At 45.1% G+C, this 23096-nt stretch overlaps 1 protein-coding gene across 33 annotated transcripts in view; it reads left to right on the forward strand.

Moving 5' to 3' along the window:
* Nucleotides 1–23096, forward strand: part of svila (supervillin a) — a 64098-nt gene that overhangs the window by 34984 nt on the left and 6018 nt on the right. For 8 of the 33 annotated variants that reach the window (XM_078097012.1, XM_078096999.1, XM_078097013.1 and 5 more), the window contains exons 7-31: nucleotides 1591–1668; nucleotides 2514–3311; nucleotides 3757–3924; nucleotides 4565–4599; nucleotides 5987–6051; nucleotides 6393–6529; nucleotides 7262–7357; nucleotides 7790–8108; nucleotides 8511–8573; nucleotides 9138–9630; nucleotides 10768–10900; nucleotides 12181–12316; nucleotides 14243–14296; nucleotides 15528–15584; nucleotides 16453–16618; nucleotides 17365–17448; nucleotides 18031–18117; nucleotides 19484–19664; nucleotides 19763–19935; nucleotides 20357–20512; nucleotides 20989–21125; nucleotides 21433–21580; nucleotides 21666–21811; nucleotides 21961–22136; nucleotides 22905–23055. In XM_078097012.1, coding sequence (XP_077953138.1) covers nucleotides 1591–1668; nucleotides 2514–3311; nucleotides 3757–3924; nucleotides 4565–4599; nucleotides 5987–6051; nucleotides 6393–6529; nucleotides 7262–7357; nucleotides 7790–8108; nucleotides 8511–8573; nucleotides 9138–9630; nucleotides 10768–10900; nucleotides 12181–12316; nucleotides 14243–14296; nucleotides 15528–15584; nucleotides 16453–16618; nucleotides 17365–17448; nucleotides 18031–18117; nucleotides 19484–19664; nucleotides 19763–19935; nucleotides 20357–20512; nucleotides 20989–21125; nucleotides 21433–21580; nucleotides 21666–21811; nucleotides 21961–22136; nucleotides 22905–23055 — 4237 coding nt within the window. The remainder of the gene's footprint in view (nucleotides 1–1590; nucleotides 1669–2513; nucleotides 3312–3756; nucleotides 3925–4564; nucleotides 4600–5986; nucleotides 6052–6392; nucleotides 6530–7261; nucleotides 7358–7789; nucleotides 8109–8510; nucleotides 8574–9137; nucleotides 9631–10767; nucleotides 10901–12180; nucleotides 12317–14242; nucleotides 14297–15527; nucleotides 15585–16452; nucleotides 16619–17364; nucleotides 17449–18030; nucleotides 18118–19483; nucleotides 19665–19762; nucleotides 19936–20356; nucleotides 20513–20988; nucleotides 21126–21432; nucleotides 21581–21665; nucleotides 21812–21960; nucleotides 22137–22904; nucleotides 23056–23096) is intronic. The other 25 variants (XM_078097016.1, XM_078097017.1, XM_078097002.1 and 22 more) reach the window with 17 other exon arrangements.

The raw sequence follows: 23096 nt of genomic DNA on the forward strand, positions 1-23096 counted from the left end.
AATCGCCATTGCGAAAAGAAACGCGCTGACGTGCAGCGGGTAAGGACGTCTGAGGCTTTGCTCTCTAAACTGCTAAAGCAACAAAGCCTTCTTACCAAGCTTCACACATCCAGGGATGCAGCACCCAGGCAAGCTAAGTGATATCCCACTAGATTGCAAAAAACAGTAAGCCATTCTCTGATGGAGAGTTAATTAAAATGTGTTTGGCGGAATCTGCTTCACTACTGTGCCCGAGAACGTGTCGCTCTCCAGGCGCACAGTCACGAGGAGGATCGAAGAAATCCCGGATAATTTGAAGCTTCAGCTGCAAAAAAAAGCTGATCATTTTGAATTCTTCTTCTTGTCTTTGGGCGAGAGCGGCAATGTCCGCGACACAGCTCAGTTACTACTCTTTATACGTGGCATAACCAAAGCCCTGATTACAGAAGATCTTTCATCAATGCAGTCCATGAAAGGCACAGCGATGGGGAGGGTTGTCTATGGACAGAAATGGGACAATCTGGCCCCACAGACAGTTTATTGCACTCCTGGAGGAGCATGAACACAGTGACATAGGCTACCACACCACTGTAAGGTGGCTCAGCTTAGGCAAAGCAGGGAGTTTTGTGAGAAAAAAGGCAAGGACATCACAGAGCTCTCAGACGTAACCTGGAAAACAGATTTTGTATTTGCTGTTGATATGACTCTACTTTTGAATGGACTAAATACCAAACTACATGGCAAGGGCCTCTTTGCACGTGACCTATACAGCCTGGTGATGGATTTCATGAGAAGGTTTCTTCAAAGCCAACGTGGAGGGCAAGACTGTTCCCCCATCTGCAAACCCGGAAAGGAGCCACACCACCAGTTGATCCCCGCCACAAGTACTCATCCATGTTAGGGGCTCGGCATGGAGTTCAAAGTGGTTCCAAGCAGTTGAGAGTGAAATGAAAAGTATCTCTTCCTCCTTGTTGGATAATGCTCCCAGTGATGTTCATCTGGAACTCATTAACCTGCAGTACAGGAAGAGCAATTTAACACATGGGGAGGCATGCTCGTAAGATGTCTGGATCTACCTACATTTATTAACAAAAGTGATGTGTGATGATGTTCAACAAATCCAGATCCAGATCCTGACAACTGACAATCACCATGTCCGTTGCATCTCCACCTCAGACATTCAGCCGGACTTGCACTTGTTGAAGCCCAAGAAAGACTAGATTTCTAACAACAAACTGAAAAATAGAAAGAGATCATTTGTATAGTACAGGTCGTCTGTGGCCTACTCTGATCAATTTTCTGTTCATTTAACAAGCATTAAATAATAGATGTATTGTTCATATTATATGGTGTGTGTGTGATGCCTTTCACAAAACCACAATAACAATGAAACGTCTCAATGGGGTGTTGGACTATTATTCCAAGCAGGATCTTGCTGTTGTCCAAACCCATTCTCACTTGGGTCATGCTCAACTGGAAGTCAGTGGTTTGTGTAATGTGGGGCTTGTCTATGAGTGCACTCCACGAAAAGAAAGGCTGAATACTAAACACAGACTTTTACCCACCCACCCACTTATTCACTTGTCTCCCACCGGGTTTCATTTGGAACAGTGCAAGGGCGAGCACTGATTGGTCCCTCCAGACTGATGCTGAGGGCGACACCCATTCCCTCATCAACTGGCCCTCGAGGTACAAGGCTGGTCTCACCCCAATATCACCTGCCATGTTGCCGTGTTCCCATTGTGCTGGACTTACCACAACTCATCAAACAGTGCTGTATGAGCACTGGTTCTTAAACCATAGGTCAGGACAGAACCCAGCACTGTTCCCTACAAGAACATACTTTCTTTCATCTTCTCGTAGGGTTGAATGTCATTGACAGTGCGGATCCTGGTCTGATCGTATTCCACTAAGGTTTAAGAACCCTTGCTTTTAGCGCTTTCATTGTCCTCCCTTTTGCCACAAGCTTCTGATCCCTGCGCTTGGGAACATAACTTCCTCTTCATTCACTAGTTGCTGTGTTAAGTTTAATCCCTATGTAAAAACAAAGGTATATTCAACTGTTTCCCCTGCCATTATATCAGGGGGTGCCCCGTGCCCCTGAAATTACCCCGCCCTCCCCCATCACTAAACCTTAGATTTAAGATTGCCTAGAAATCCCTATTTTAGATCTTACCTGTTACTACACCCTCACTTCCAAATACTTTACTTTTGAGAAATAGGAATTTTACCAAAACATAACTTCAATTCTTCAGCATTTAATGTCGCCAGAAAATATTATTTTTAGATTATTTGTTTGCGCAAACACAATCTGACCAAGTTGGGACATCTTTGGTAACTGATTCTAAGGATGCGTTGCCGTTTGGAACCCAGCCACTGAAGGACCCTAGAAGGGCTGGGTTCCAAACCCAGAGTAGAATCCTTTGTAAAGAAAAAGAATTATAAAAAATAAAAATCTGCTCCTATCAGACCTCCTATAAGTCCTTGTTAGGACATGAACTAAAAATGTTAACCAGTCCTTTGTTTCCCTGAAGAATCCGAGTTAGGGAGAGACTTGCCAGGGAGGAGGGCCGCCAGCAGAGCCCAGAGCCGGCAGAGGTTACAGATGTGCCAATCTACCACAGACCCCGGACCCAGACCTCTACACACCAACACACAGCTCCACCAGGGCCCCAGCAGGTCTACCCCTATCACCCCCAGCCTCATCTCACTCAACTTGGGCCCTTGGGAGGTCAAGATGTTGCCAGTTACCCAAGTTATCTGACGATGGCTTCCGGTCCTGGACTGCAAGAGCCGCTGGAAGACGATACTGAGGAATCTGAGGTTTTCAAGACAGCGGGCCTCCTCAGGAGCAGGAAAGCAGTGCTGCCCTCAGAGATACGCCGCAGGGAGAGGAGCACTGAGGACCCACTGAGAGGAAGGGGGGAAGAGGAGCAAGGGATGACCACGGCGAATGAGGTAGAGGGACCGGCGAGAGGACGACGACAAAGCAGAGAAAGATGGGACGAAACGGAGCCGACCTTCCGTCTTCAAGCCTCAGGGAGAGGGCCCAGACGGCGAGATACTGCCATGTATATCCACAAAGGGATGGCCGCCACCCAGACCCAGCCCAGGGCTTCCCATGCAGCACAGATTCGCTCCGTGTCAGAGGCTCGGGATCCACGAGGGTTCAGTCAGAGGAACCCGCAGCATGACTGCCAAGTAGTCAGTGAGTGTGACAATGTCGGAAACCAAGAGCGTCTCCAGGACAGCCGGGTGTCAGTAGCCCAGCTCAGGCACTCCTACATGGAGAGCGCCACCACCACCCCTCACACCGACCGCATCAACGAGCTGTAGGTGGCAAAGTAAAACGCCGCTCCTCGCCGGCTGGCTTCCGTAGACCTCACACTGATGCTTGTTAGCCAACCTCTCCCTGCTGCTGAATGACTAACAAGCAAGTAAGGCTGGTGTCAGCATCAACGCATAGAGCTTTTCTAATCCGTAGAAATGGCATTCACGCATTTGTCGCAGAACACTTTAGCTTTCTATGAAGAATGCTTTTTATTATTCTGCTGTTTGACTTGTTTGGTTACTGACCGGGTGAACGTGTGCATGCGTTAACCACTGGTAAATCTGCATGGTCTTGTTTGAATATTTAAAAAAAACAGGGTTGTGGTTTTCAAACCTATGCCACTGCTTCTGAAACGCTCGATCTCTATCTCTGTCACCACGCTGTATTTTTCTCTTTCCTTTTGGTACGCTTATCTGTTGGTCCCTCTCCTCGTATGGCCCCAACAGTGAGTTTGTCGGGGACGTGGCTCTCGCAGGCAACGGGGCCCCGTGGAGAGGGATGAGGGACAGGGAGCGCAGGCCCCTGCAGTATCTCAATCCTGGGGAGAGTAGAAAGACCTCAGAGAGATTTAGGACGCAGCCCATCACTTCTGCTGAGCGCCAGGAGACCGATAGGTACTTCACTGGACTGCATGGCTGAGAGTGAAGAATGCTGGGAAATATCCTTCTCTTCATGCATGTCAAAGGAATGTGAACATAATGTTATTTTTTTTTTTTATGCACAAATATACTGATTCCAATCAGGTTTTGGTGCACTATACTGATCAAGTAAATGCAGTGTAATGTACAATAAGTATTTATTTAGTATCTAGTAAATTAATAATCACATTAATACAGTTGGCTCAATCATACACATTCATACACACTTCCGTTCTGGTTGAATCCACCTCTCTAACAATATTACTAAGCAGGGAAGCTTAAAGGCCAAAGGTCCCTTTGATTGGACCTTGGCAGTGGTCATCACATGTCACTGGACCAAGGAAGCATGAATTGGCCTTTTGTTGTTAATCACTGCCTGTGACCATGGAACCTTCAGACCTCATTAATGCCGTCTAATTCTCCCATTCTTAGACAGCTTTTTGTTTCCCTGTTTTCATTTCACCGTCCCATTTCCAGCAGCCTGGACCGACTCTCGGGCTTCCTCTCGCCCGTCTCTAACCACTCACAACCCCATAATACAGAGTCAAGCATTGTTGCATGGAAACAACTACTTTTTTGCTGATGTTATTTTTTCTTTGTAAATTTTTTTTCAAAGGTCCCGGGTGAGTTCAGATCTTGCTTCCACTGAAGGTAAGACGTCGGTTTTTTTGCAAAGATTTGACGTATGTTTGATTGAATGGGATTTTCGAAGTATATCTCCAGCAGTAAAACAAGTCATAATGCATGCATTTTGACAAACGTGGTCAGAGGTTTTATTACCCGCAACTAATGTTAATGAATGCATAAGGTAAAACTTGTGAGCTGCTGTAACTTCTTTACACAAGTGTTAGAGAGGTAATTGGTTAAGCCTGGGTAGCTTTAGTGGGATTTCTGTCATGGCTGTATGTGTTTGATTATTAGGTAGTACTTAGTTACATAGTGTAGCAGCAGCAATGTAGTTTTGTTTGTGGTATTATCAATTTTCCCCAATTCTCCTGGGTAAATTGAATCAGTCATTGGATAGGCCCAGTTGATGAGATCATGATGATGTGAAAAAGGCTCTAAGTTTGTGTTGAGCTGCTTTCCGTTCCAGTTCAAATCGTCTGAGTCATGCAGTGGTTTCCAAGTAGGACGGGAACTGTTCTCTATCATACCTGACAATATCTAGCCCATGTATACCGCTGCCAATGAAAACTAGATGATTATCTAGAGCTTCACGTTTACTGCCGGCAGCCGCGAATAAATAACATGTAATTTTCCAAAGGCTTTATGAGAAAGCTTCGAGGATAGACACCTGGGTGGAGGCTAAATAACCCCTTATTTTTCATAACAAGCCCAACGTCTAGATGTAGGGTTTATTCAGTCGTTGCTGTTGCTGACAGTAGCAGCAGAACCACCTCATCTGCTTCTTATAAGCAAACGCTCAGCTGGGACGCTTTCTGCAGCGTGGAGAATCAGAGGGAGCGCGCCACAACGGCGTCAGTCAAAGGGAATAGTTTTTTGATGATGTCATATTTTTTGTATGTGTGTATCCAGGACTACAAAGTCTCCTCAATGATGCCAGTAACAGGTTTATCTTAAACATCACAAGGCTTACATTTTAAGTGTTAAGGGTGAAAGTGATAATAAATGGAATATGTTAAAAAAAATGTAATAAATGTTGCTTCTGGCCTGCTGACAAATAATTAACCCATTGCTTAGCCACTACGCTTGGTTACTGTTGCAACGCCTATCAAGCTTTATATTGTCATACACTTTGGATTGCAATGATATATAGATATATATCTATATATATCTATATATATATAAAATAACCATTTACTGTTCTATTTGGTAAAAAGTCTTGGGGTAAACTAAAGCAGGTGTTATAATTCAATCAAGCTAACCTTAGTCCTGTGAGCTGTTGCAAACAGATGTCTCTGCTGTCCTTTTAATGTTACCAATGCAGTCATTTAAAAATGAAAACCCTGGAGAAGGTTCCGAAGTATGTTACGATGACTACTGTAGTAACCAAAGTATTCCTCTATCCTCTCTGTAGCTGATGAAGAGAAGCTAGATGAGCGGGCCAAGCTGAGCGTAGCCGCCAAGCGCTCTCTCTTCAGGGTGAGCTTCAACTTTCGTCTGTTTGTCCTCTTACTTCGACAGATTTCACGCTGGTTCCAGACGGCAAGCACAAAGCTTTTTATGGGGGCGCGTTTCGCTCCTTAGCTCTCCAATAGATATGATCCTAATGTACTCCATCTTTTTTTTTAATGGCTGCTTATTTGATGTCCTTGAGTGGCAAATTTAGTCCTCAAACCAGTGTCTCTTTCACAGCAAATACCTCCCTCCCGATGGTTTGAGGCCAATGTTTCTTTTCCCAGATCATGCCACTAGAGTTTTGGTGTGGGGAAGTATTCTATTGATTTTGGATGGTTTCTCACGTTTCTGCCGTTTCCATTCAGGAGCTGGAGAAGACCATTGATGGTGGAGCTCCAAAACCGCGGTACAGAAACACTGCAGTGGACAGGAGACTCAGGAGGACACAAGACCGGTCCCGGACTCAGCCAGTCACCACTGAGGAAGTAGTCATCGCCGCCACGTGAGTCTTAACAATTTTTTTCCGAGATTTTATATGTCTGCCTCCACCCGTAAAAACAGCGGTGAGGAAGAGGATTTTGTTTGGGTTCTCACAATATAAATAAAATAACGAGAAAATATATTTTTCGCGACAACCAGTCGCCTTAAAGCTGACTATGCCAACAGGTGTGAACAGCGCTAACAGTGTTTACGTTGGCGGGATCCAGAGGGTGGCGCTACACTCCCACAGCCACGCTGTCACTAGGGGCTGTTATCAGGCGTAACAGATGACTGAGCGCAGTGCAGAGTTACAAGAGTTAGAGAGGGAGTGACCACATTACGCTGCTGTATCTTTACATAGCAAATAGTTGTTTGCTGCTATATAAATATAGAACCCTTTTAATGACGCTTCCCTGATTCTGGGTGGATAAGTTTCACGGCGAGACTTTAGTTGGGGTTAGTGAGGCAGGATGATTTTTCTGTAATTGAGATATCTGAAAACTTTCACAAGCTCTCCCTTGCAACATCACATTGTGTATTGTTTTTTTCGCTGAAAGGGATTGAACATTTCTTTTGGAATCCTCGTTGACTTCTGAATTAAGTTTTTATTTTTTTATTTAGGCCACCTTTCTGAACCTCAACATATTTCATACTCCTCTTTCTCAGCTTGAATGAACATCCCTTCCCGTGGTTATCAGAGTGTAATCTGTGTGTGTGTGTGTGTGTGTGTGTGTGTGTGTCTTTATCCCCGTAGTGTCCCTACTCATGCGCCACACACAGTAACCTTTCAAACAGCTGTAGCACGCGTCCCTAGCCCCACCCTAGTTTACAGCACCGCCCCACCATACAGGTACATGGCACGGTACTGAATCCTCACGCCAACCCCCAGCGTGTGACTAACGTGATCGCTGAATGCTGAAAGTGTTTGTTTTCACTCCACTGGATGGGAATGAACTGCAGTTTTAAGAGTTTTGGTGCCCTCTCGTGTGATCGTAGCAAACTACATAATTTTCTTATTATAATACTGAAGAGACTAGATTTTATATATAATAATAATAATAATAATGGTTGTTTGTGGTGGGCATGACTCGCTCTGTGCGTCTAACAACCCTTTTTCAAAGCTCTGTTGATTGGATGTCATGGACACCTGATGCACGCGGCTACACCCTCCCGCCCGCCATGTAGCATCCCACCTGCCAGCTTGCATGAGCTCTGTCCAGGCTCACCAAAAGTGTTCCCTTTCTACTTCCTCTTTGTCTCCGTGGTGTCACCCGGCCCGCAGCCTGCAGGCGTCTTCGCAGCAAAGTGCCGCAGCCCCCCGGGAAAAGAGGGCTGCCGCCACCCGACAGCAGTCGGGGCAGGTGCAGGATACCAAGGTGTACCCGATCTCTAAGCTGGTGTCCACAGTGGAGGAAAAGGCTCACAGTGAGGGTCCGGATGAGCCCGACCTCAGCACTCTCAGTCTGGCGGAAAAGATGGCGCTGTTCAACCGGCTGGCTCAACCTCCCATCAGGGTCACTCGGACCAGGGGGGACACGCGCCAGCGCAGGACCAACGCCCGCTACCAGACACAACCCATCACGCTGGGAGATATGGAGCAGGTAAGGAACAGCTTGATATTGGTTTAATCCGTTGACAAATTTACTGCATTCTTCTCCTGAATGTCAGGTAACCGGCGGAGACTTTAAGATGCAACCGAAGAGAGAAAATTATTAACTCTGCCCGTTTATGCTTTAAACATAGTTATTAAGCAGTGAATAAGCATATTTTCCGCGGTTCTGGTTCAAAAATAGTACATGAAATTAATATGTTAATTAATTAATTTCAAAAATAGTACATTTTTAATTTTATATGATTTTTATTTTTATATATATATATATATATATATATATATATATATATATATATATATATAAAATTAGTTCAAAATCACATATTTTATTCGAGGGTATACAAACTGTACAGTGCGTGAACCCTCCAGCATGTGAATCTCCCCGCTCCAGGAGCCTTCAGACATAGACGTGAGGGATGAACTGCTGTGTTTCAGCCCCGGAGAGCCTCTACAAGTAAGCTCCCTCCGAACCGCCACCAAGCCGTGGCCGTGCAGCTCCTTAGAAATGCCCACGCATGGCGGCCCTCGCGCCGCGTCCTGTGTGATGTCACTGTGAACGGGCCCGTTGCCCGTCGGAGTGAGCTCTGACTCAGCGATGCTCGAGGGCTTGCAAAGATGCCTCTGTGGTGGAGGAGAGGACAAGGAGAGCGCTTTGCCTCTCACCCCCCACCGCATGGGCTGTTGTCTTTCCTCAGCCGGGTCCACACTGAAGGGAATTGATTCAGAAAAAGGAGAAAGATTAAGAAATCCTGAGGACTCTTTTGCATTGAGTTTATTTTGTCTGTGGTTTCCATGGATGTTTACTGCTGCTTGTCATTTATTACTCAGCAGAAATGTCAGGTTAGTTCACTAACTTCGGCTAGCATGGCTTTGTAACGCAGGCTTCCAATGGCTCAGGAAATGCAGTGTCAGATTGATTAGTCGGCGTCAGCAGAGTTTGCCCGACTTGTTTCTCAGCGTCCGTGGTCAAACTGACCCACTTCTTTCTCTTGACTCTTTCCTCCTCCCTGTCACTCAGCTTCAAAATGGTCCGGCCTCTCGGTTCGGAAACCTCCCCGCCTCATCATCGTCCTCCTCCGCTCAGAGAGGCGGCACCGTCTCCACGGACCATGCCGGAGACATCCACTTAACCCGAGCAGCAGCGGGGGCCCAGGTTGAGCCCCTCCTTCCAAGCTTTGAGGGCCCCTCCCGGAGGTCCCGGGACCCGGCGGACCACCAGAGGTGCCAAATGTTGCCGCGGGGCAAAGACGGCCCTGATCTGGGAGGAGGGAAGAGGAAGCTGTCCTCCCCGGAGGGAGCGGTCAGGCAGGCTGCTCTGCCCCAGCCCCAGACGGGAGGAAAGAGAAGAGAGGTGGACGAGGAGGAAGTGGGGGAGGAAGAGGAGGAGTGGCAGCTGGCTAAAGGGTGGGGAGACACAGCGATGCAGAGCTCAGAGAGTCCCATGATCCTGGAGCAGCAGGAGACTCACGCGCAGTACGCAGACAGCCAGAGGAGCAGGGCCGTCAGCGTGGGTGAGCACAGCGGGGCCACCGCCTCTTTATCGTTTCATGTTTACTCGTGTGAACTTTGACGGTGTCTTTGTCGATTTTCAATGAATTGCATCATCATTATTTTTACAGTTCACTCTGAAAATCAAATCCATGGTCGACAAGAAAACAACACTGGCAAAATAGTTTTTTTTTTTTGTGTAGGAATGAAGATGTGACACATTTTTCTGTTAATAAGTTGCTCTTGGATATTAGTGTTCTTTAACAGCAAGATACAATTAAAAGGAATACTAACTGCGGGAGAGGTTAAAGAAAAAACTGTCTGACTGAAATGAATGCAACTGTCAATTTAAGACTGCATGCAAAATTTTAGCATGCTAACATATAAATGGAGAATATGGTATAATATGGAATAATTTCTAAACGTCAGCTTTGTCTTAATAACGTCATGTTAGCATTGAAGGTTTTACACAAATCTTAGTGACGTAGTGACAACATGTAAGGAATGAGAGTGATGCTGCAGGAGGCTTTGAATAATTAAAGAGCAAACTGTCCTTTGACCGCAGTCACTGCGACTGTGAATGCGTTTTATTCAGATTGTGGTCCTCAGGCTTCCTTTGTGTCCGAGCAGCTTCTCGCCACTCGTGAACGCATCACAGCAGCAGGCTGGCAAGCAGGTTTAAAGCTGACATGATGTTTGCTCCCACGCTGCTCTGTGCTGCTGAGGTTGCACTGTGAGAGACGTGACTACATTTTACACCAAAGCCTGTAGTCGGAAAGCTTTTTTAAATATTGTATTGTATTTGGTGAGATGTTTCCTACATAGGGCCTTTGTAAATGGCAGGATGTGCAATATTTTTTTATTACTGTTTTATCATTTATCAATAATCACACCGTAAGCTAATTATTATTATTTTATTTTATTTAATTTAAACACAAATAACTACGTAAGAATTACCTTTTCCCTCATTGGTAAAGCGAGTTAAATAACGTTGATATTAATGCGGTCACAATGTATTTCTCCTAAGCAAAAAAATTATTTTAAAATTCAAATGTGAACATTTGTGTAGATGATTTGATTTGTGTAGTTGATTTGATTCACTGTATGTGTGTGCGTGTGCGTGTGTGTGCGTGTGCGCGCACTCTCTCACTCTCTCACAGCGCTGCCGGACTCTACTGTGGTCACATCCAGAGTCGGATCTGTTTCCCCTGCCAGCGTTGGCCTGTTTCAGCTGGAGGAGGAAGAGGAGCTGAGCAACATGACGAGGGCCAGACAGATGTCCATCAGAGACAGGTGAGTCGGTTTTCTTTTCGCGTCAATCGCAAATGTTTCTTTACTCAGTGTTTGCCCACGTGCAGGTAGAAGTGTGGGTATGACCCAAAGAGGACTCCATTCCCTCACCTTTTTTTGTTTTAATTGTGGGTTAGATGGAGAAAGATCATAAAGACGAGACCGAGGTGCTGCTACAAGAACCGTATATTGGAAACTGGATAGAGGATTCAATGGACATCCATGTTAAGGCTCCTTCGTAGCGCATTGATTTAAGGAAACATTATCATTTAAAGGGGAGTTCGCTGGCAAGCTTGCCAAGACAAATCAGGCGCCTCATTACAATGCTGGAGAGTCAGGTCAATAGATGAGTGGTGGTCAGTTCCACATTTTGTATTCCTTTGTTTCTGACCTTGACTCAACACAATTCTCTGAATATTTATATATTTTTGGTATCTTTCTACTCACACACCACGATTTCACGCATTCTTTTATAAAATCACTGCGGCGCCATCGGAAATGTTCACCATGTACATTTGAGCTGGAGCTCAGTATCTGTTTTCCCTCCAAGGAAACAATTGCATAAGTCCAGTTATGTCACGCTGCGTTAGCTACTGTGTTGACCGAGACCCACGCTGGCCAGCGCTGGCGCTCATAATTGATTGATTGACCTGATGGAATCGCCCCAGCGCGTTCCAGTCTTCCGGCCACATCTGTCCCCGCGTCAAAAGTTTTCAAAAGGATCTATTAGGAACGGGTCCCAGATGCCGCTGGCGCCATCTATTCACACTGAACTCTCATCCTGTTTTTGCGTCGTGGTGGAGGCCATCAGGGGCAAAACAGGACGTCCCCCTCGCTGGGTGACAGAGGGCTGGTTGTTAGAGAGGGGGCGGGGAGGGTGACCAGGGCACTGTCAACACGTTGACCCCTCCATTATGCCTGCTCCATAATTGAACTTCTGTTCCTCACTTTGTGCTGTACATGTAATCTCATTTTTTCACAACTCACTCAAAAAAATACATGTTCAAATTTAGGTGAGCTCTTGTTATAGGGAGGACCTATGTTTATTTAGCAGATGAATGAATCCCTCCACCTGGTTTGGTGCTGTTGGACAGCCTGTTATCTTTATGTATCTCTATGCAATGTACTTCTTACTGTTAACTGGTGTGGCATGTAGACTGAAGGTCCTCCTGGCAGCGCCATATTGTCTCTACACTTTAGTAACTGTGTGAGTGGGTGGCCTCATAAAAATGAATGCATTTTCTTTTCTATGTTTTGGGAAATCTTTTTTCTCTCCCTGTCAGAGTGGCCTTGTTGAAGAAGAGCGGCGAGGACGACTGGAGGAGCCGGATTAACAGGAAGCAAGACGCGGCGCAGGCGACTGCCGACGAACAGCACCTTCACCACTTGGAGGAGGAGGAGCAGATCTTTAAGAAGAAGGTAACCACCTGACCTGCTCACTCAGACGGGCGGAGTCCGATGCTGTCCGTCGCGCAGGTTTTTTCATCGCGCTCTATCCGTCACGTTTGAGTGACGTGCTACGTAGCAGGATCCCAAGTGGTTGCATTTCCTGTTTTGGCCAAAAAGTCAGAGTTGAGGAGAATGTTTCTGCTGACATGTAACGGTAAAACATGAGGAGGTCGGCATCAGTCAGTGGCAACAGCTTGCGATACGTCCAAACGGAGAGGTTGTGTATCCGTCCATGTCCATGTGTGTGTGTGTGTGTCTTTTCACAGCTTTGTCTCTTTCCTCTGCTCTGTCTCACGCACGGCCGCTGCATTTGTTTTGTGCTGATTCTGTTCTTAACAATGGCAACATTTCAAAGGTTTTACTTAAGAACGTTATTACACGTAGGTTAGACTATTATAGGAAACTTACTTTTATTAAGCTATTTTGGTTGCTTTAAAAAGATTTAAACATCTTTTTACTAAGCATTTATTAGCGGTTTATTATGCAACTGTTATCTGAGTTGTGTTCTTTAGCCCCTATAGTTAAGGTTGCATATTGTGTGTTTGAAAATGTCACGTGGTTATGTAGTTTTTTAGCATTGCCAGTACACTAAGACATCCGTCATTGGCATTTCATTCATCATTAAACAAAAAACGATATCAGATGATTTAAAACAAAATTGCATGGCATTATTTTGAAAAACGTAGTTAAATTGACATTTTTTTCACTTGTTCCAGTCGTTTTATCTTAGTAGGATGCATTGAGATGTAGTGTATTTGTACTTTTTCAGACTTTATTAAAAAGCTCCTTGACTGCATTTCAACCTTATTATCCACTGAACTGCATGTGACAACCTTTCATTCTTCTCTCTGACTTTGCCTGTTTGCATGTCCTTTTACCATGAGAAAAATAAACCTCATTTCATTCTCTGCGTGTTGAGTGTCTGTGTTGGCATCCTCTGGTTTTGTTTTTGGAGGATGGGGGCAGGACGCCACACCTCTCTGTTTAGACACATCCAAACAGTGCCCGGCGTCCTATCAGGGTTTGTTCAGCTCGTATTGCTCATTCAAGGTCAGGAGCAGTTTTGCTTTCCACTCTGTGAAACCGCTGAGAATATTTTCTCTCCCAAAAAATGTTTTGGAACAAAAAACGTTTTTTTATCCTCTCATTCAACACAATCGGTGCAAACTGTTTTAGTTTAAAGAGGAGCAGATAAACAACTAGCAGACGACCATCCTTATTGCACCACCAATGCTGTTTTCTTTTGTTTTTTCCACCAGTCTGTTTGTAACTCCTTAACCCTCCTGAACCACAGGCAGTACTTGTTCTTTTTACTCTCTGTTGCCTCATTTTTAAATTGCAATATAAAAGTACCTCTATTGAAACGGCCTAATTGTGGCTCGTAGTAGAGAGGACAAAAAAAAATCTAAAATGAAGTTTAACTGTATAACTGCCATAAATTGTTTGTTTATTTTTATAAAAACTGAATTTCTGAATGTAATTTATAAATCTACATTGTTCGATTCCCATTTTTACAACCTATCTGCTCTGAATTTTTATGAGGTGAATTTAGTCCAAGCAAACAGTTTAGCAAACTGTTTAGCATGCAGCTAAATGACGTGTAGAACTAAATGTTTTGATAAAATATCACAGTTTGAAGCTTGAAGTTGTTTTGGTGCTTTTTTGGACAGTAGTGAGCATCACCCACAGTGTGTTTAAGGACCTGTCTCAAAGCTGAAAATCTGACCATAATGAAGTTATTTTTTTACAGCTTCTGGCTGTGATGAAATGTGTCTGATGGGAGACGGTTTAAAAAAGAGACTTTAAGAAGTCGGTCATGTGATTTGGCCTTGATATTATTCCCGGGACAACAGCAAACATGTCCCTCCATTCTCTCCTGTGGCCGCTTGTCTGTAGGATGACGAACTGCTGATGATGATCGATGAGATCGACGTGTCCGACGAGCTCTGGGTAAGGCCAGTGCGAGGCCGAAATCACACACACACACACAGGCACCACGGTGGTATTCATCAAGGGCATTTTCAATTGGATTTGTGTGTGCGTGTGCGCGTGCGTGCGGTGGTGTTGGTAGTGGTGCTGTATTTGGGTGTGTCCCTTAAAATCATGGTGACGGTGTTGTCTAATTCATCCCACCTCCTGCTTGTTGGGTTACAGCATTACGTCGGGGATCTCTGACACACTGTTGCTGTAAAGTAACTTCTCCAGCGATATTTATTTGTTGTATATGAAGGCCAGAGTAGGACTGTAATGTTCATAACTGTTGCCCCGTCGGCACACTTCTCCCATCCCTCCTCCCCCAGTAATATGATGGACTTTTTTTAAGGCTGATTATAATGTTCACGCTGACTAAATATTTGAAGAGAAAAGTACAAACATTTAAGCTGGAAACAACCTGATGAATTATGTCAAGAAGGTTACTTGTAGTGACAAACCCTCATGAGGCTTAACAACTCTGCAGATTCCCTTTAATGAGCCACCGGCGGAAACGAGAGACAAAGTTGTCGACGAGCTGGTGGTCATAGTGGCGCATTTAGCAGTTAGAACTATTTCCATTTAAATTCATTCATACAGTTTTTTTTATGTGAAAGTAGTTTTGTATTCTCTAATGATACAAACCGGCCACATTGAAGAATGCTTTAAAATGGCATAAGGACAAAAAACAAATCAGATTAAGTGTAACTAAACTAAATATATACATGTTATATACCTTGTACATATATTTTTGGCTGAGGTATCCTGGCTTGGGCAAGAAGCCTGAACCCTTTACAGAATGCATTGCCCACCTCTTTCTAACCCCACAGTGTTTGCTCATCACGCAGGCTCTTATAAATATATGCTCTCCCCCCCCATGCGCTTGTCCCTCTCGACACAATTTCCTAAGCGTCATCCAAGCGTCTTGCCGTGCGCAGCGGCTACACCCCCCCCACCCTCTTTTGTTGTGTGACCGGTCCGCGAAACATTGCCTAACATGAAACTGGTCTGTGAGGCAAAAAAGGTTCGGAACCTCTTCTCCACAGCCTCCCCGTCCCGAAGCTTCGCCACTCCCCCCCCCCCCCCCCCCCCCCTCCCCGAGTCAGCATGGTGTGCAAAGCTTGGATACATTCTGCCATCTCTCATTCTCCAATCTCTAAACCCGTCGTCCTTTCTTACCTTCTTCATCCCACGCCTCTGGTTTGTGAAGACCACCAGATCTCCAAGACCCACCCAGGTGGATGAGAGACACCCCTGGAGACGGAAGGTGACCACTGTTATTGCCGCATGGAGTGCGCTCGCAAGTCCCCCCACCAACTCCCCCTCCCCAAGTGGCGGCCTTTGCATGTGAACGCACTCCGTTGAATTGACCAGTTCCAGCTCCAAGAACAAATGGGTCATGTGATGATTAAACACGAATAGACACACCCTGCTATTCTTTTCTTTCCTTTTGAGCTAACATTTTTTATTTTAACCTAAACGAGTGATGCAAAAACATTTGTAAACAGTAGACAAGAAACGCAGACATTAAGGTGCTTCCGGTCTGTTAACCCCCCCCCCCCCACACACACACACACACACACACACACACACACACACTTTGGTGTCCTCGTTGTGCTCTGCTATTTTGTTGTGAATGTGGATGGCTGTTAAAGGAATTTCTCCACATTTAAATGTATTTTCACAACCAGGCCATGACAGCGTAAATTGGTTCCATGATGGTGTATTTTATTATTTTATTTTTTTCAGGATGTCCCTCCGTTGTAATGTGTATTTTTCAGGATTGCCTGGAGGACATTTTTGATTTGGACAACCTGATTAAAGGTTCATGTTACTGTGACCTCAGAAATAGATTTTGGGCCATAACGCAAAGATATTCCAATTTTTATGTCAAACAAATGTCAATAGAGTTGCAAGAAATGAAGTCATGACATGAATGTCATCTGCTGTATGACTGGTCAGCTGAGGCATACGAACACCATGCTGATATTCTAGTTTGATTTTGCTGTAGTGTAGTAAGCAACATCTTGTCAAGGAGGATATACTCCTTGCATCCAGGTACCCCAGTCCCCCGTTCTCCCTTTAACGTTCAGTCCATCAAGAGTGTTCTGACGGTAACTTCTCTCCCTTCTTAGAGGATAGCTGAGTCGGAGATGGAGCACCAGGGGAATGAGGCTCACTTGTCCATCCAGGAGAGGAAGCGGCTAATCGTAGCCCAGGAGGAGTCTTGGAAGACCAAAGGCTACGGCGCCGCCAATGACTCCACCCAGTTCACTGTGGCCGCACGCATGGTGAAGAAAGGTGAGAGGAGAACCTGAACATGCACGTCCTCTCCAGTCGTTGTCCATCTCCGAGGCGTGCCTAGCAAAGCAAGTCCAGCTGTAAAGCTTGATAAGCTTTAGGCCGTGTTTCTTTATTCCTTCACCTCTAGTCAGTTTTGACCAATTGCCATTCAAAAAGTTGAACATGAGAAATAACCTAAAAAACTAGCAACTTTGGTCAGTGTAGTGGTCAACTGGCACGCTAGCAGATTAGGGCGCGGTCTGTTGTGCTACTTCAGCAAGCGTCCGTTCGAGACTTGGATCAGGACACAATGCCTCAGGATTTTCACCAAATAAAAGCTTCTACATTTTGATATTGCCGATAATACAGAGATCTGTAACAGCAATGTTTAACTTTTTAGTCCTCTACATCTAAGGGACACTACGGCCGAGGGGAGGGGGGGGGGGGGGACGCCATTATTTCAGGTTCAGGTTTCATCAAACCAACGATGGCAGTATTAAGTATTACCCAATACAGGGCCGAATAGGATGCTGCATTGACAGCTCGGAAAGTACGGGACAAACCCCGTCCCGTATTGATTCAAAACGGGACCCATTATTTTATTCTCACATACGGGATGATTACGTATTTTAAGGGACGGGTGGCAACTCCATCTACATCACTGACGCCAGCAAAGTGCTAGCGTCTTCAAGTCTGACCTATACTTTGTTGTGCATCGAACCATGTTCTACTGACCTCACATGTTTTTGTCTTATCAAATCGAGGGTTGGCTTCCCCTTCGGCCCTCCAGGCCCCAGTGTCCTCCAAACCCAAGAACAGCAGCCTTGCCATCGCCAAACCTCAAGAAGGTCAGCTCAACACCAAACACACACTGTCCACAACAAAATCTACACTCTATAATTAGCTGAATTGTTGACTTGAACTTCAATGGATAGATTTAGGGTTTGTCTTATTTAATCACTGTGTAGTCTTTTCTTCTCTTTCACAAGACACGAAGGAGATGACTGATATTGAAGGTCTATTCTTCTTTTATTTTGTTGTATTGATGTTGCACTGAATTGAATATTCATCATCATAACCAGAACCACAAAACAATCACCACTTCTATTAGGTTATCAAAGCCTAATAGAATATGAACCCATTCGATAGTGTTACCATCCACATGCATGAGTCTGTAGTACAGAAAAGATTAACTTTCAGTGGCTGTTGCGTTATTATAACACTTGTGACGTGCTTTAGTATTACAGTGACTGCGTGCAACTTTTCATTTAGGCTCATTCAATGTTCAATATCAGCCTCAATGACTGGGAGAAGCTCTGACTTCATGCCTCCACCAGATACGGTTGGGTCTGTGCTACAATGAGTGTCAATGTATGGCTCTATCAGCTATGTCTGTCTGTCTGTGTGTGTCTGCGCGTGCGGTTGTGCAGAGATCAAGGCCATGCCAGATCTGAACCTGGAGTCGGACATGAAGCTGGATAAACTGGAGTCATTTATCGGCAAGCTCAACAGCAAAGGTCAGTCTCGTTTATCACATCAGCTCAGTCACTGCGAAGAAATGTTCCCACAGTAAAACACAGAATTGATTATAAATTCTTCCAAAGCATTAAATCTTCTGATGGATATCAGGTGTATGCACATGGGATTCTCCAACTAGTGCTGTGTGATGATTCATTTGCAAGAGATAATCTATTTTTTCTAGATCTCTCATGCTTTTATGGTATGGTTTTATGATACCTCCGAAATAACCTGTAACTTTTCAGTATTGCGCCGACTGCTGATTACAGCAAGAATATTTTAAGAGCCTTTTTTACACATGCATATGTGTTACATACATGTCTTAAAAATGTATCATGCACCCAGAGTTAAAATAAGCACATAAAAGTCACTTTTACACGAAAGTCACAACAGTAGTACGTCTTACAGGGTTACGATGGGAGGCTACAGCCGCACAAGAAAATAAAATAATTTGAAATATGTTAAATGGATTGTAAATCGCTCTACCAGTGAAGCGCTTTTTTATTCTTGTGACCGTGTCATCATTCACACCCAGATAACAGGAGCTACCATACACAGAGGCCCCATACCCGGGGCGACTGTGGGTGAGTGGGGAGCACGGTCGTCCTTCAATCAGAGGGTTGTCGGTTCGATCCCTGGCCCGTCTAACCCGCATGCCGTTGTGTCCTTGGGCAAGACACTTAACCCAACATTGCTCCTGTAGCTGCGACTACAGTGTGTGAATATTAGTTACCGATGGCAGGTGTCACTGTGTGTGGTTCTCCTGTCATCAGTGTGTGAATGGGTGAATGATGTCATGTAGTGTTAAAGCGCTTTCAGTGGTCAGAAGACTAGAAAAGCGCTATACAAGTACAGGCCATTTACCCATCAGAAGCTAACATTAACACACCGAGGTCACAGCTACGGGAGCAATGTTGGGGTTAATGGTCAATTTTGCTCAAGGACACATTGACGTACAGATTTGCAGGGTCAGGGATTGAACCTGATTGAAGGACGATCTCTACACCCACATTTGCCCAAACAATAGGGATGTGTAATTTATATTATTAATACATTCATTTTTTGTGTTTTTGTTTTTTTAAACATTCATGCCAATACAATTAAATGCACAAAAACAATCTTCTGAGAATCATCAAATGAACAAACACAATAAATCCGCTAAATATATATACCAAGAAACACTGAAGTTCTACACTTCTACAATAATTTAAAGTGTCCTTCACAAATAATAAAGTTAAATAATAGTTTTTAATTTATTTATTAATAAATAAGAGTACCTTCCATTAGAAAAACATGAGCTCATCATTTGTAATAGTAACTTCCATGAATCCTGGATAATACAACTCCCCCTCCCCTCCTCCCCAGTGTCTGGACTGCCAGAATCGACCATCACAGTCACGCAGAAGAAGGTGAAGGAGGTGATGACCCTCGAAGACGAAACGTTCTCCAAGTTCTACCGCCAAGTGGAGGAGCTCTCCCCCACCACCAACAGGCTGGAGATTAGCCTCGACGACTTCGATGCCATCTTCGGCCCCCAGCTGCCAAAGTAAGCTCTCGCCTGCCGGCGGTGATTTCTATGTAACAAAACCAACGTCGTTGTGAGACTCGCTCTTACTGCGCGTTCCCCTCTGACCTCTCGCCCAGGCTGACCTCGGAAATGGAGCAGCACAAGCGGGCGGTGCGCCCGGCACGTAACGTCCAGTCGTCTAGAAACCCTCTGAAGATGCTGGCCGCCAGGGAGGACATCAGACACGAGTACACGGAACAGAGACTCAACGTTGGCCTGCTGGAGAGCAAGAGGATGAAGGCTGAGAAGAGTGAGTGACCGCTGACTAGGTGCTCCATTTTGTTTAAAACAACTTCTAAAGTTGCACAATAAAACCCAGAATATCCCTTTGGTGCATCTAAATTAGCGTCACTGATATTATTGCAGCCTATGAATGGTCCGCTCATTTGAATGAAGCCCTCCTCAAAAGCTGGACGGGGTGTTTCTTGTTATAAGAGTGACGTTAGATAAGCTACAAAGTCGATATGCCACTTCAGTAACTTCCTCCATCACTGTTGTACTGCAATAAAAAAACACTTAATCTGTCTACGTTTGTTAGTTGTATGAAGACCGGGGTAGTCTGGCATGAAAGGTCATCTCCAGGCTTTGTCTCATCTATATAACAGACAATAAATTAAAGCACTGAATAGATTTTTCCATCCGAGTGTTTGTATCTGTTGTGTCCATCGCAGCGAACAAAAACTCTGGTTTCTCCGACGTGGCTCTGGCCGGTCTGGCAAGCAAGGAGAACTTCAGCAACATCAACCTGCGCAGCGTCAACATCTCCGAGCAGATGTCCAACAATAGCGCTGTGCCTTACAAGAAACTCATGCTCTTACAGGTCAAAGGTCAGTGAAGTGAACAGGTGGCTCAACCCGTACACAAACAGATGCACCTGCACCCCCAACTGTGTCTGTGTTCCAGTGAAGACACATGCAGGGCAGCTTCTTGACCAGTGATCCAATTTGTCTGTTTAAGAGAATGACAAAGCAAATTCCCCCACTGTTTTTTTTTTACAGGGGGGAGATGTGGGTGGTGGGGTGGTGTTTGGAGGCTAGCTGTCTCTATCCCTGCTTGTATGACTAGTTTCTTAGAAGAGCCATTTCTGATTTAATGTAGTTACAGAATGATCTGGAAATGGAACTCAACGAGGCGAGTACTTGACAAGGCAGATACGCGTACATACATGTACAGGGCCAAATGGCGGTGAATGGCACAATGTTGCCCCCGACACCCTCAGTACGAGAATCCAGGCGTGCCGGTGACGATTATTGGAGCTCCCACCAATGTTGTATGTTGATTTCATTTAATTTCTCAACACCAGGCCGACGGCACGTCCAGACCAGGCTGGTGGAGCCCAGAGCGTCCTCCCTGAACAGCGGGGATTGCTTCCTACTCGTAACGCCACACCACTGCTTTATCTGGACCGGGGAGTTTGCCAACGTAATCGAGAAGAACAAGGCGAGTCCTCCTCCTAATGTGCAAGATGTAGACACAACGCTGTGAGGAAGCAACTGTGGTACAGCAGCAGCAGCAGAAGTGTGTGCAAGTTGTTGCAGGAAACGGAGACAAAACATGACTATTGTTCGTAGCCTGCATGGCTGACCTCAGTTTGTACGTAGAAGGACTTTTTTCTGAGAGGTTATTTGAGTTTAGGTCATTATAGCCCACAGGCTTTAAAAAAAAACATTTTTATGTTGATTAAGAAGCCACTTTGTTTGTGTAATCAGCCAAACTCATTTGTATAGTTATTTTCTCATTTGTTTAGGCTTCAGAGTTGGCAAACTTCATCCAGAGAAAGAGAGACTTAGGCTGCCGAGCCAACTACGTCCAGGTCATCGAGGAAGGCGTCAGCACGCACAGCCATTCTGCCAAGGACTTCTGGAATATTTTGGGGGGGCAGTTGAGTTATCAGTGTAAGGATTCGTATCCGGCGTAATCAACCCAACCTGTCCCAGAGCAACGGAACTGCAGCTGAAGGCCTTGTCTCTCTTCTCACAGCCGCAGGGACACCAGACGAAGACGAGCTGTACGAGGGGGCCATCGTGGAGACCAACTGTATCTACCGCCTGATAGACGACAAGCTGGTCCCAGATGATGATTTTTGGGCCAAGGTCCCGAGCTGTTCCCTGCTCTTCCCCAAGGAGGTCAGACCGCCTGAAAGGAGTCTAAATGCATGTTGAATGTGTTAATCAGGCCTGTGTATATTTGTACTTTGGCTCCATCCAATGGTAATAAAAAGAATACATTGTGCAAGAGCCCTGCCGCCACCAAAGAAACGTGTGTTTCTGCACAGGTCTTGGTGTTTGACTTTGGCAGCGAGATGTACATATGGCACGGGAAGGAGGTGACGCTGGCACAGAGGAAGGTGGCCTTCCAGCTGGCAAAGCACCTGTGGAACGGCACCTTCGATTACACCAACTGTGACATCAACCCGCTCGACCCGGGCGAGTGCAACACTCTCATACCCAAGTATGGAAACATGTGGTTCTACATTGTTTGTGGCTGAGGAGATTTCACAAACTTTTGGACTTCTTGAAGTTGGGTTGCTTTCCCAAAGTACTAGTGTTTACTTGATTCCAGTTATTCTAGTTTTGAGAAACAAACCGCACCCGAGTGGGAGCGAAGCAAAAGTGCAGCAGCAAAATAGATCTTTGACACAAAAAATCAATATCAATGTAAACGCCATATCAGGAACTTTTTCCTTTACTGTCAGACTGCCTTTTGGAAGGGAGAACTGAAGTCTGTATCTGACCTCTCTTCAAAGACCCCATAGACAAAAATAGGAGTTTTTACCTCACAGAACAGGAGTGGTTGCAGCTTCCTCAATCTATTCATTGGTTTCTGTTATTGTGATTGATACTTAGGATTCCGTACTAACCCTTTAAAATACTAGCGGAAAGTTCCAAAACTCTACAGATCCTGTAAACAGCTACGTCCGTATTCTGGTAGAATTACTTAGACTAGTGGCTGTGAACAGAGCCTGCAGGGATATGATGGCTTTCAATCCATTTTGGAAAGAGCTGTATTATGATATGGTTAATCATGTTCTAAAATTAGCATGCAGCTTAAATTGATGAATATATTTTTTAAAGGTTTTGTTTCTGCCAGCAGGACATCAATTTGCTCCTTTGCTGGTACTCAATCTGCATTAGATAATAGGCCGACTGTGAAGAAGTAATTCAATCCACGGCAATCAAGTGTTCATGCAATACTGAGTCTGTGTCTCCTTGCCTGCAGGAAAGGTCAGGGCCGACCGGACTGGGCCGTGTTTGGCAGGCTGACTCAGCACAACGAAACCACCCTGTTCAAAGAGAAGTTCCTGGACTGGTGCGACTCCAGGAGAACACCAAGCCCCGCAAAAAACAACGAACACATCACCAATCAAAAGGTACCAGAAAGCCCGTCGGTATCGGCAAAGGCCGGTGACAT

This window comes from Gasterosteus aculeatus, chromosome 21, assembly GCF_964276395.1.
Source record: "Gasterosteus aculeatus chromosome 21, fGasAcu3.hap1.1, whole genome shotgun sequence".
NCBI classification, from domain to species: domain Eukaryota; kingdom Metazoa; phylum Chordata; class Actinopteri; order Perciformes; family Gasterosteidae; genus Gasterosteus; species Gasterosteus aculeatus.